The sequence below is a fragment of the Ylistrum balloti genome, unplaced genomic scaffold (genome assembly GCF_031769215.1).
Source record: "Ylistrum balloti isolate Yb309-2 unplaced genomic scaffold, AGI_CSIRO_Ybal_v1 Utg369916, whole genome shotgun sequence".
NCBI classification, from domain to species: Eukaryota; Metazoa; Mollusca; class Bivalvia; order Pectinida; family Pectinidae; genus Ylistrum; species Ylistrum balloti.
Genome location: NW_026782036.1, coordinates 616,679 through 629,397, shown reverse-complemented (window position 1 = coordinate 629,397; position 12,719 = coordinate 616,679). Strand labels below are relative to the sequence as shown.

Genomic DNA, 12,719 nt, shown 5'->3' with positions numbered 1-12,719 from the left:
ACATGTACCTCTTTTTTAATGATTGATACATGTTGACTGTAATTACCCTGTTAATTAGACATGATGACTGTAATTACCCTGTTGATCAGACATGAAAACTTCCCTGTAATTACCCTGTTGATTAGACATGAAAACTTCCCTGTAATTACCCTGTTGATTAGACATGATGACTGTAATTACCCTGTTGATCAGACATGAAAACTTCCCTGTAATTACCCTGTTGATTAGACATGAAAACTTCCCTGTAATTACCCTGTTGATTATACATGATGACTGTAATTACCCTGTTGATTAGACATGAAAACTTCCCTGTAATTACCCTGTTGATTAGACATGAAAACTTCCCTGTAATTACCCTGTTGATTAGACATGAAAACTTCCCTGTAATTACCCTGTTGATTAGACATGATGACTGTAATTACCCTGTTGATCAGACATGAAAACTGCCCTGTAATTACCCTGTTGATTAGACATGGTGACTGTAATTACCCTGTTGATTAGACATGGTGACTGTAATTACCCTGTTGATTAGACATGTTGACTGTAATTACCCTGTTGATTAGACATGAAAACTTCCCTGTAATTACCCTGTTGATTAGACATGAAAACTTCCCTGTAATTACCCTGTTGATCAGACATGAAAACTTCCCTGTAATTACCCTGTTGATTAGACATGAAAACTTCCTTGTAATTACCCTGTAATGATACCCTGTTGATTAGACATGAAAACTTCCCTGTAATTACCCTGTTGATTAGACATGAAAACTTCCCTGTAATTACCCTGTTGATTAGACATGAAAACTTCCCTGTAATTACCCTGTTGATCAGACATGAAAACTTCCCTGTAATTACCCTGTTGATTAGACATGAAAACTTCCTTGTAATTACCCTGTTGATTAGACATGAAAACTTCCCTGTAATTACCCTGTTGATTAGACATGAAAACTTCCCTGTAATTACCCTGTTGATTAGACATGAAAACTTCCCTGTAATTACCCTGTTGATTAGACATGAAAACTTCCCTGTAATTACCCTGTTGATTAGACATGAAGACTTCCCTGTAATTACCCTGTTGATTAGACATGAAAACTTCCCTGTAATTACCCTGTTGATTAGACATGAAAACTTCCCTGTAATTACCCTGTTGATTAGACATGAAAACTTCCCTGTAATTACCCTGTTGATTAGACATGAAAACTTCCCTGTAATTACCCTGTTGATTAGACATGAAAACTTCCCTGTAATTACCCTGTTGATTAGACATGAAAACTTCCCTGTAATTACCCTGTTGATTAGACATGAAGATTAGACTGAAAACTTCCCTGTAATTACCCTGTTGATTAGACATGAAAACTTCCCTGTAATTACCCTGTTGATTAGACATGAAAACTTCCCTGTAATTACCCTGTTGATTAGACATGAAAACTTCCCTGTAATTACCCTGTTGATTAGACATGAAAACTTCCCTGTAATTACCCTGTTGATTAGACATGTTGACTGTAATTACCCTGTTGATTAGACATGAAAACTTCCCTGTAATTACCCTGTTGATCAGACATGAAAACTTCCCTGTAATTACCCTGTTGATTAGACATGAAAACTTCCCTTTAATTACCCTGTTGATTAGACATGAAAACTTCCCTGTAATTACCCTGTTGATTAGACATGAAAACTTCCCTGTAATTACCCTGTTGATTAGACATGAAAACTTCCCTGTAATTACTCTGTTGATTAGACATGAAAACTTCCCTGTAATTACCCTGTTGATTAGACATGAAAACTTCCCTGTAATTACCCTGTTGATCAGACATGAAAACTTCCCTTTAATTACCCTGTTGATTAGACATGAAAACTTCCCTGTAATTACCCTGTTGATTAGACATGAAAACTTCCATTTTAGACATGTATATGATCATGAGTTGTTTAAAGAATGAATAGACACATTGTAGGACGAGTGCAATTGTGACAGTAGCCAACATGGAGATGGCTAACCGTGCCATGATGGAACTTGACCAGACATATCATCGAGGCCGCAGACTTCTGGTGTGTATGGCCAAAGAGGACCCTGCCTATGAACCAGCATCTGTGTTCACCTCCCCCCAGAACCTCCACAACATCAAGTGTACCATCGGTGGATCAGGTATGAAGGAGGGGTAATATATGTAAAGCTATGTCGTATTAACATTACCACAGAATTCTGCAATAGGATATGACATTATATTTCTTCCTGTTTTTTTATGCTCCCGAAAATTTTCAGGGGAAGCATATAATCAACACCTTGTCCGTCGGTGTCTGGAGCATGACTTTGCTCACAGTTAAGCAAGGATCATGAAACTTGGTGTATACATTGATTATACAAAGACAATGTGCAGTGGACCAATGTGAGGACTTGCAACCCCTCAATTACAGAGTTATTGCCCTGTGTTAACATTTTATGTTCCCAAAACCGTTTCGGGTGAGCATTCATCAGTTTGAATGACGATTTTGGATATTTTTTTTCTTTGTTCATTGTATGAAGTAAAACCACTCAAAATTCAGATCTTGGGGATAGTTTAACACCCTACTTTTTTATAATTTATCATTAGGCCTCAATTTAAAGACCCCCATAGGAAAGCATTACATCAGTTCAGAAAAACTGAAATTTAAGAAATTTCCCAAACTTACATAATGCTTTCCTATGGGCAATTTTAAGTTAAGGAAAATTCCTTAAGTTAAGGAGTATGAAACTGGTGACTGTAGCACATAAATAATTACATATTTGTAAATGTCAGTGGTATTGTAATGCTGTTTTCCCTGTCATGAAGTTTTATTAACTGTAAAATGTAGAAGAGAAACCAGGTTTAATCTGGTCAGTGTCAATACATTTCTTTATCAAAGAGCTGTTTTGGTATGTAATGTTTACACAAGGGTAGAAAGCATGGTACAGTATCAATCTAAGATATTGGTACCCACTCACAAAGGTGATCATAAGATAAACACAAAGATTACAATCCTCATTTTTATGCATTTGTTGTGATGGTTTTCTTGTAAATACCCTTTTTCATTAACAGGGGCATCACACAGAAATGTTACTTTGGGTGCAGGTAAGTGTCAATGACTGTCTGTATCAGAAAACTGTGTCTTTGGAAGTAATTGATAGTCTGTACCATGGAAATGTGATTTGTGTGAACAATATGGACAATCTTTGATACAGAAATGCTGCTTTAGATGAAAGTAAATGTCGGTAAATGTCTGTAACTTCGAGTTAAGGTAAATGACAATCTGCACCACAGAAATATGTGTGATTATAGATGAAGGTTTTCAACAGTCTATCATAAAAGCTTATCTTTAGGCGAAACATTGTAAAATTCCATGAGGATAAATTTCATATTATTTAATTAAGTTTTATGGTATTAGTTAATGATGTTTTTGCCTATAGAATAAATTATAATTATATCTATGTTAAAATATGGACATGATGTTTATTGGTTATCACATTATGATCATGTCAATTACTGTAACATCCTCACCAAGCTTTGTGTTGGGAAACATTTCAGATGTTTTCCAATACTGGAAAAAAAAATGATAATGAATCATCATGATAATATATACTATTGTTACAGAAAATCTGTGTGACATGCAGAGGGGGCGTGGTCGTAGCTTTGAAAGGGATGGAGCCATGTACAGAGAATCTTCATCTTCCTCGTCTTCCAGTCAGGACACTAAGATATCAGAGACCACCATCATCAAAAAGACTTTCAACTCTCTGCTTATGACATACAAGATTATCATGGGCAAACTAGGAGTACGGCGACGGGACTTATCGTTTAATACCAATGAAGAGATCAATGTCTATGTTACCTCAGTGTTTGATGATCAACACTTTTGGGGACAAGTCATACGTGATGTAAGCTTTGGTTTTATCTTTTATGAAGAGATTACATCACTTTATTATTGTAAAGAGTTCATCAGTGTGACAGAATATTGATTATTTTTAATGAATGCACATTATGAAAAAGGGAAATCTGCATATTTTCTGTGCACAATCCAACAATTATGAATTATCATAAATATCTTACATGGTATTGTGCTTGAATACAAGACTGCCATTTTGAATGAGTGCCTCAATTAGTAGACTAATTATTATTTCCTACTGTTAAATGGTTAGCATTTCTTACAAAACTATAATCAGTGGTGTATTCAGCATATACTGGCAATGTTGTTTATTTTGATGGGTACTGATTTAAGCTGTTTTTGAGGATGAAATGAAATAGCCAAAAATTGAAACATTAAAACTAAAACTTGTAGATAAATCCTTTGTCTGTTTGATAAGTCCTAAACAATCTGCTACTTCAAGCTGTTGTTAAAACTACTTAACTTCAGCCATCAGTATGAAATTTATAAAAAGAGCTGTCATAAATTGTTGATGTAAAATTTGATATCTTCACATGGAATAAAGACAAGCCTTTTTTAAGGTCATCTGGCCCAAAGGGTTCTCATTTCTAAATTTATACCAGCCATGAGCGACTCGCACCTTTTTGCGATAGAACTGCACAACAGTGTGTGCACAGATGTATGATAGCTTATTTGGTCCAGTTTTCCTATCTTACATACATCATGCAGACATCTTGTGCACACAGTTTAACTATTTTACAATGCTCAAATGAATTATGACCAATTTGCTTGAAACATGTCTAGGTAAAGGAATTCATTTCTTATTGATTGGTTCAGTGTTAATGACCTGTGAATGAGTTTGTCATGTACATGTTTTGCACTAGACTACATACTGTAAATCTCTTAGATTTTGTGAATATCGGTACTTTATTTTGCAAACTTACCTCTTCAGACATATTTGTGATTATATATAATTTCACGAACTGTGGTCTAAAATGGCTTTAAATTCGCGAATGATGGGCTATTAGATATATAGATCTGATATCAGTAACTGAATCAGCATGGATGTCATCAAGAGTTATTTTTGTACAAATAATCGTAAGGAGTTTGAATTTACTGTCAACTCTCCTCTCATATTACAAGTAATGCAAAAATAAATCCACTTGAAATACAAGTAACTTACAGTAATATCGATAAGCATTATATGGCTATTTCAGTACTTATTGATACAACTAAGGTTTTCTTCAATCTGTTATCACATGATTTGTGCTGTCGTTCTATTTATTAACATATTTTGTTAAGATTATAAACATGTTTTAGTGTGAAGTCAATCTATGCTTACAGAAAAACTCTATCGCATACCTGAACACAGTGATGAATGATCTTCAATGTATTGAGACTAGAATTGGAAATACTAAGGGCCTTGGCAGGTGTGCTGCACAGATTGATGATGAATGGTTCAGGTCTGTTTAATTAAATAAGCTACTGAAATTCTAAGTGTGATAGAAATTTCTGATACGAAGCGTCCCCAGGTTTAACACCCAGGATATTTTTAGCATGACCTATTGTCCTTTAACTGGAATATTTCCCATAATAACTTGCATGGTATTCCAATTACTAGCAATAGTACAGTGCTTATCCTGAAATCAGCCCACCTCCAACTCAGGTGATGGGATTAAAACCAGACAGTGAAATGACATTTGTTAATTGTTTTAGAGAACAGCCATATATATATGGGGAGAGGCTATTATCAGATTTGTGCTTATTGCTTGAAATAATATAGTATATATTTATAAAGCCATGAACATCACATTGTGTTGTAGTTAGAGTGTACTGTTTTGTATTCAGAGGCTGGATTACAGCTGAAAGGCCTGGTTTCAAGGTTGATGTCTTCTTGGTGGATTATGGTAATACAGCTAATATGGACAGGTATAAGACTAGTTTGACTATACCAGAGGTGTGGGAGATCAAACCAATGGTCAGGCCATTCAGGATTACAGGTAAAACTCCTTCTCAAAACAGGGATACTCAATAATATTACGATCTCCAGAGAAAGGTGTTTATACTGTCTATAGGACAGATGGTTTTACCTTGTCTGTCATGTTTCTGCATCTGTCTATAGGTTGCTGTTAAAGTTCAGACTGTCACAAATACAACTGTTGTATTTCAGCTTTTGTATTTGCAATGAGTAACTAATTTGATCGTATGTTTTTTATTACATTTGTGGAGATGATTTTTTAAACCTTCCAAAGGAGATGGTATCAAATCTGTAAAAGTTGTGATACACCTACACAGGCTGGCAAAATCATGTTAATGTCTAATCTGGAGTAAAACACACAGTAAATATTTTACATGTTTGTTCCCTAATTGTAGAAGGATCCCTTCCCCTGTCTAAAGAGTTGGTGTGGAAGATTATCACTCTGACAGTAGACAGGATTGGTGTGGATGATATGGTCAGTACTTCTTCACAGTTATTGTTTATCTAATTTATGACATCTTTTCTGTCAATAATTCATTTTTGAACTGCGTAAATATTGCCACATGTATACTTCTTATCAGACCAGTGTTATATTAGGCTCTCACAATATTTCTTTGCCAAAATAAGAGTCAAGTGGAATTTCATGTTGTCAATCTGCAATCAGTTTACCAAATGTCTGTTGTACAGCAGTCATTATCATGGCATTGATCATGATTAAAATTCTAAATTCATGTAGAGTACAAAGATAGCTTAAAAGGTTCATATTATTATTTTAGTCCATCTGATATTCAAATCGCCCAATGTCAGTCGTCTGTCCGTCCATAAACAATTTTTGTTATCGTTTGATTTTTAGAAGTACTGGATGGCCCACAGGTGGCCATCTTGAATTTTATTTTGCGAGTGTGTTATCACTTTTTCTTAACAAGTACTGGATGGATCTTTCTTAAATTTCATATCTAGGTTCCCCTTGGTCTCTAGTTGAGCTCATTTGATTTTGGGTCTGATTGAAAAAAACAAAATGGCCAACAGGTGGCCATCTTGGATTTTGACTTTGCAAGTTTTTTTTATCGCTGTTTCTCATGAAGGACTGGATGGATCTTTCTTAAATATCCTATGTAGCTTCCACTTTGTCCATAGTTGTGCTCATTTGATTTTGGGTCTGATCAGAAAAACTAAATGGCTTCCAGGATTTTTACTATGAAAGTTTTTTATCCCTATTCTTTAGAACTACTGCTTACATTTTTCTTGAATTTCCCTTGATCTCCAGTTGTGCCTGTTTGATTTTGGTACTGATCAGGAAAAGAAAATGGCTACTGGTGGCCATCTTTGGTTTTGACCTTGAAAGTTTGCTAACACTATTTCATGAGAAATACTGCATAGATCTTCTCAAATGTTATGTATAGGTTCCCCTTGGTCCCTAGTTGTGCCTGTTTGATTTTGAGACTGATCAGCAAAAAAAATTGGCTTCCAGGCGACAGGTAAAGATTATCATTGCTATTTCTGCAGAGGCATGTTCAAATTTCTTATGATAAGGAGTAAAATCAGGGAAGAGAAGGGAAAATATCCAACTTTCAAAGAGCAAATAAAAATCCAACAATGGTCCATGATTTCAATTTTACATTTTAGTAGAGATATATATATCTGGAATATATTCTATTGATGACATTGTATATGATTTTATCTTTGCAGCATTTCCTCACTGAAGTAAAAATAACCTCTGTGGTATCAGCAGATTAAGGGAACAGTCCATGCCATATTGAATTGATGTGTAACTGAATCACACAGGCGTCTGACATAATTATAGAACAGCAGTCTGGACACTACCAACAACAGAAGTGATTAGGATCAAGTCCATTCATTGAAGAAGTGAAATTATCTGTGGGTACTGATGTAGGTGTTGAAGCAACTGAAGCACCATGTTTTTAGAATTTTAATACACCAGATATGTATTCTGATAGTGTTTCAAAGTGCTTGAGAAGCTCTCGAAAGATTTTGATTTGGTCATTCATAAAATTTATAAGAAAGACATACACTCAGACTTTTAATGGTAGCAAATCCAGGAGCAACTCAAAATGCATTCCCATAATGCAAAGAAAACATTCTTTTTCAGCATCACACTTGTCAACATTTTTGGATTTTGGAGAAATATTTTTCATCAATAACCATAATTTTAGACAAAGTTTCTCGGGAAGAAACTTATTTGTTTGTGAATTCAAAACTTAATTGAGGTTGTTAAAAGTTAAAAGTGTATTTGAAAATGTCTTTAATTTTACAACATATCCAATAACCTGCATGGAAATTCTGAAAGCTGGCTACTGTGGAGCTAAGTGTACTCTTTTGATTGGATTAATTAGCTTCCAAGTATCTTTTTAAATACCTACTGTATGAAGTGACTTACTGACTAGAAAGAAATTGAAGCCATTTTGCAGATTCCTGTAGACAATATTTTCAGGAAATTTTGAGATTTATTGGCATATATTGGCGAAAAACAGCACCTTAATAGTTTCAAACTACTAATGCATAAAAAAAACATTTTGTTTGGTAATAAAGGACATAGTACTGTGTGTAATCTTTTGTAGGCACGATGTGCTTCCTTAGATAAGAGAATGTATGAAGTGGTGTCTTGTAGATTGAAATACCTTGTACTCCATGTCATGTAGTGTAATTAGACAAACATTCTATAGATGCTGATCAGAAAAACATGACATACCTGGAAAATTACCTCCTTTGCACTAATTCTTCTTATGACATTTGCAGGGACAGAAAAAGGTGCTGGTATATAAAATTTTCCTGAAAAATTTTCTTCATTACATATATCAGTAAGGTTTCATTCCATGCAAATACTTTTTCTTCAAACATGAAAAGAGAAAAAAAGAAAATATTTGAGATGAATTAAAAAGTACTATTCACAGTAGGTAAGTCTGGTTGACCTATAGGTAAATACAGTATTATACTGTATACCAGGAAAGTTTGCTTCCATGTAATTTTGGCCCTTTTCATCCATTAACAGGGAGGGCAAATTTAAGATGCGACTCTTTTGTATAATTCTCAGAGGACAAAATGAACATGAGGCTAATTCATGTGTAATGATACCAAAATAACCTAAAGCAGCAATATCTGGATATACAGAAACCTGTAGCATTGTCCACAGTCACTTTAAAGAAGGACATAGTGACACAGAAATGTAGACACTGTTAAATAACATGTCTACCAATATCTGTGCATCACATTTCTAAGAATTGATTCTGTAAACATTGATCTGTCTCCAAGAATCATTTTCTACCTTGGCTTATGATGCAGTCACTCACTACATCTTTTTCATTATATTCCCACCAATTGAGGTATGCCAATCAAAAACAGTTTTAAAAAATATATATATATTTTACCAACACAAGATCTTTTTACTCTGACTTGTTGTTAGACTTGAATCTATATCTTGTTCCTATCTTTAATTTACTGTGATGGTGATGGTTGTGTATGCATATCCAGAGAAGCTTTTATCATTTTTTCAAATAGCATTTGTCTCCATGTTGTGTTGATCAATGATAAAGCTGGGAATTAGGATTAACGTAGCAATTCAGTTGATGTTGCAGTTCTGTAAAGGCAAGAAATTAAGATGGTGTTGATAGCTGTCACACCATATTGTAACCAACCTAGTATCTAGTGAAACTTTCTTGCTGTTATGTAAAGTGGCATTATTTTAGTATCCAGAATCATATTTCAATGTGCTGTGCACACAGGGACTTGGCTCATATATTCCTAACCTGAAGATACACATAGTTTTGTAAGTGACTAATACAAAGGTATATCTGTATGGACCATGTAATTAGAAGGTAGTTCCGCAGTCCTGTATGTGTTTTATGAAGCTATTGAGATTGATTTGGGGTACACCATATAAAAAATATGAAGTATATCAACTAACACATTTATTTTCTATATGGTGAAAAAGAAGTCATGAAAATTGAGAACCCTTAACTTTAACAAAAATGGGACTATCTTGTAGTTTTAACTGGTCTTCTCATACCAATTTAGTTGTTTTGTTATGTCTTTTAAGGCTGGTTTCTTTACATTAACCAATCTTCATCCTTGTATTATATTTCTTCAAATTTGGAAAAATCCATTTTATGCCGGGTTCATACCATCTTGGTTACACATTAAGTACAGTGCTTATCCATGTTTTCAGTTATGAATGCAAAAATTTGTATTCAACAGTAAAAAAAGATAAATAAAAATAAATAAATAAATAAAAAAACTTGTAAATAACACTTAGAATTTATCCTGTATTGTTGATATTGTACGAATCATGGGTTGGTAAAAGATTTGATACAGATTGTCTCTTGTCTTTAATTGTATCTCATTGAAATAATGTGGTACAATCTGTACTTAAATTGTAAACTGTCTATTATGGATTGTGTTGGAGTTTGTTCACCGCTATTATCTAAAGGAATGAATTTTGAACTGGAAAAAAAAATAAAAATAAAAAAAAAAAAAAAAAGAAATATGTAAAATAAATATATATGGTAATATACTGGTTGCGGTGCTTTTATGATGGGCCAACCATGAAACAAGATTGTGAAATCTTGTATATGAACTGTCCTTTTTTTCGCAGTTTCTTAATATGATACAGTTTGCACCTTGTGATAGGGCAAATTATTTTTTTGTTTTATTATTTCTTTTCTGCTGTTGTATATGCAGATGCCTTCCATGACCGTTTCCTATCACTAGAGGTGATTTGAAAACTAGAGAAAAAAAAAGTGGAAAGACATGGAAATACAGAAATAACAGACATGTATTATTTCTGTAAGGGTTATAAAAAAGAAAGATCAGTAGGAAATACTGACAACTTGTTAAGTTTCCCAAGAAGTAATGAGAAAACTTCAAAAATTTCATAGTTTATTTATAATAAGAACAAAGTTCCTACTACATTTTGTATTTGTATAGAAGAAGCTGTGCAAAATGTTAAAAATTTTCTATGTTTATATGTACAATTTATATATATACTTTTACTCGGTAGACTAGTGTATTTCAGATTTGAAAGTTTATCTCAAAATCTTAAAAACGATTCACTTCTTGTCTTCAATGAAAACATTATACAATGAAATAAGTAAATAAATAACTTTTACCAGTACATGTATATATATAACAGTTTTGCCTTGCTGCCTGTTTGCATCATCTTCAATGATCTTAATGGACCTATGTTTTGTGTGGGTGTAGGTGTAAATATACAAGACACAGTTGCTTTTAGTTCCAGGCCTGCTTTTTCAATAATTTTTCTTCCATTCTTTTGATGTGCTATGAGATGAATTGTGTATTTGCTGGCACATAAATATAGGAAGATTTCTCAAGTATTTTTTATGATGTTGAATGTTCTAAAATGTTTCATAATTTTTTAAAAAGAGTTAGATATATTCTTCCCTTTTATCATTTTGATATCTCCTTTTTTTCAATTTGAGTGGCAAATGATAAATGGTTTTCAGTAGAGGTGGTCGATCCACAAAAAAGTATATTGTACATCATATACTGGTGGTCATCAGGGCAGATAATTTTTTACATTATTTGAATGTACATGTAATTTACAGTGGAATATGTCCTTCTTAAATGAAGCAGGGCTTCTAAGGTGTCCTGATTTATATTGAAATTTTTATGTGTTACACACACACAAAAAAAAAAGAGAAAACAATTTAGGTGTATTAAAGCATTTCCAATATTGATTTGGAAAAGCAAAGATGTTTTTAAAATATACACTGTATTTTCTGGATTATAACCCACACCTTTTTTCCTCATGAGTCAGACGTGTGGCTTATATGTGGACAAAAAAAAATTCAGCAAGATGAAAAAAAGAAAGCATACCAGTACACCAGTACAAAATGGTATCGTCTGGACATCGGTTCCTGACCGTTATGTATTTCAGAACGTCCATTTTTTTCAGGCATATCACGTAAACTATTAACCTCCATTACCTTGCACCCAGACAATTTTGGTTGTTGTAACTTGTCACACTTCCAGAAAGAATAAAAATTTGTAATGTAAACCATTCACCATAAAGTCTTATGAGTATATATTTCTTTGGCAAATTTCTGTATTTTTTCTTAATAAGGGTGCAGCTTATATGTGGATCAAATTGAAAAAATCGCTAAAAACTGGTGGTGCTTATAAACCCAGAAAATACGGTACTCACTAAAAAAGACTGGCACATAACAGTTTACCAGTAGAATGTACTGAAAAGTTAATTCACAGTACATTTTGTTTATGGAGTCTTAATTCTATCTATGAAGGCTATTCCATCAAATTTACAGGAAAAATCTGAAAGTCCTGTCATGGAATAAGTCCATGTAAAGAAAAAAAAGAGTGTACATGTATATCGCTTTCAAAATGAACAGAATTGTAGGAATTCTGTTTTAATTTTCTCTGCAGAAAACAATGGAGTATATTATTTCAATAAACAACTATAAAATAGCTCTGAAATTTTTCTTGCTATTGGCACTTGTCATCTTTTGAATAAATTTCCTATCAAGAAATCACTTTATTGTTTTTGTTAGTGTTATGCCAATGGATTTGAGAACACTTTGAACTCAATAACACAGAAAGCAGAGTAAACCATGTTCTAGATGTCACCTTGATACAAAAATACAATGGCAGCTTCCTACCATCTTTGCTTGGCAGATTTTTACTTTTGCTCCGTCATTTAGTAGAGCATCAGACTAGTTAATATTATGTCAACAAAGTTTTAATCATGTGTTTGCTCGGATGGAAGAGTGTGAAGGGGTCTTACTGAAACCCGAAGTACTCAAGGAATAAATAACCTCTTGGTCAAGGTGACAACATGCATTTTAGCTCACCTGGTTCAAAGGACCAAGGTGATCTTGTG

The 12,719-nt window shown here is 33.6% G+C and overlaps 1 protein-coding gene across 1 annotated transcript in view; it reads left to right on the top strand.

The window, feature by feature from the left end:
- Positions 1 to 12,372, top strand: part of LOC132546832 (uncharacterized) — a 28,605-nt gene extending 16,233 nt beyond the window's left edge. The window contains exons 12-18 of the mRNA XM_060210549.1: positions 1,950 to 2,140; positions 3,051 to 3,083; positions 3,603 to 3,886; positions 5,218 to 5,336; positions 5,722 to 5,873; positions 6,247 to 6,326; positions 7,541 to 12,372. Of these exons, the coding sequence (XP_060066532.1) occupies positions 1,950 to 2,140; positions 3,051 to 3,083; positions 3,603 to 3,886; positions 5,218 to 5,336; positions 5,722 to 5,873; positions 6,247 to 6,326; positions 7,541 to 7,588 (907 nt within the window). The 3' untranslated portion in view covers positions 7,589 to 12,372. The remainder of the gene's footprint in view (positions 1 to 1,949; positions 2,141 to 3,050; positions 3,084 to 3,602; positions 3,887 to 5,217; positions 5,337 to 5,721; positions 5,874 to 6,246; positions 6,327 to 7,540) is intronic.
- Positions 12,373 to 12,719: the final 347 nt, after the last annotated feature.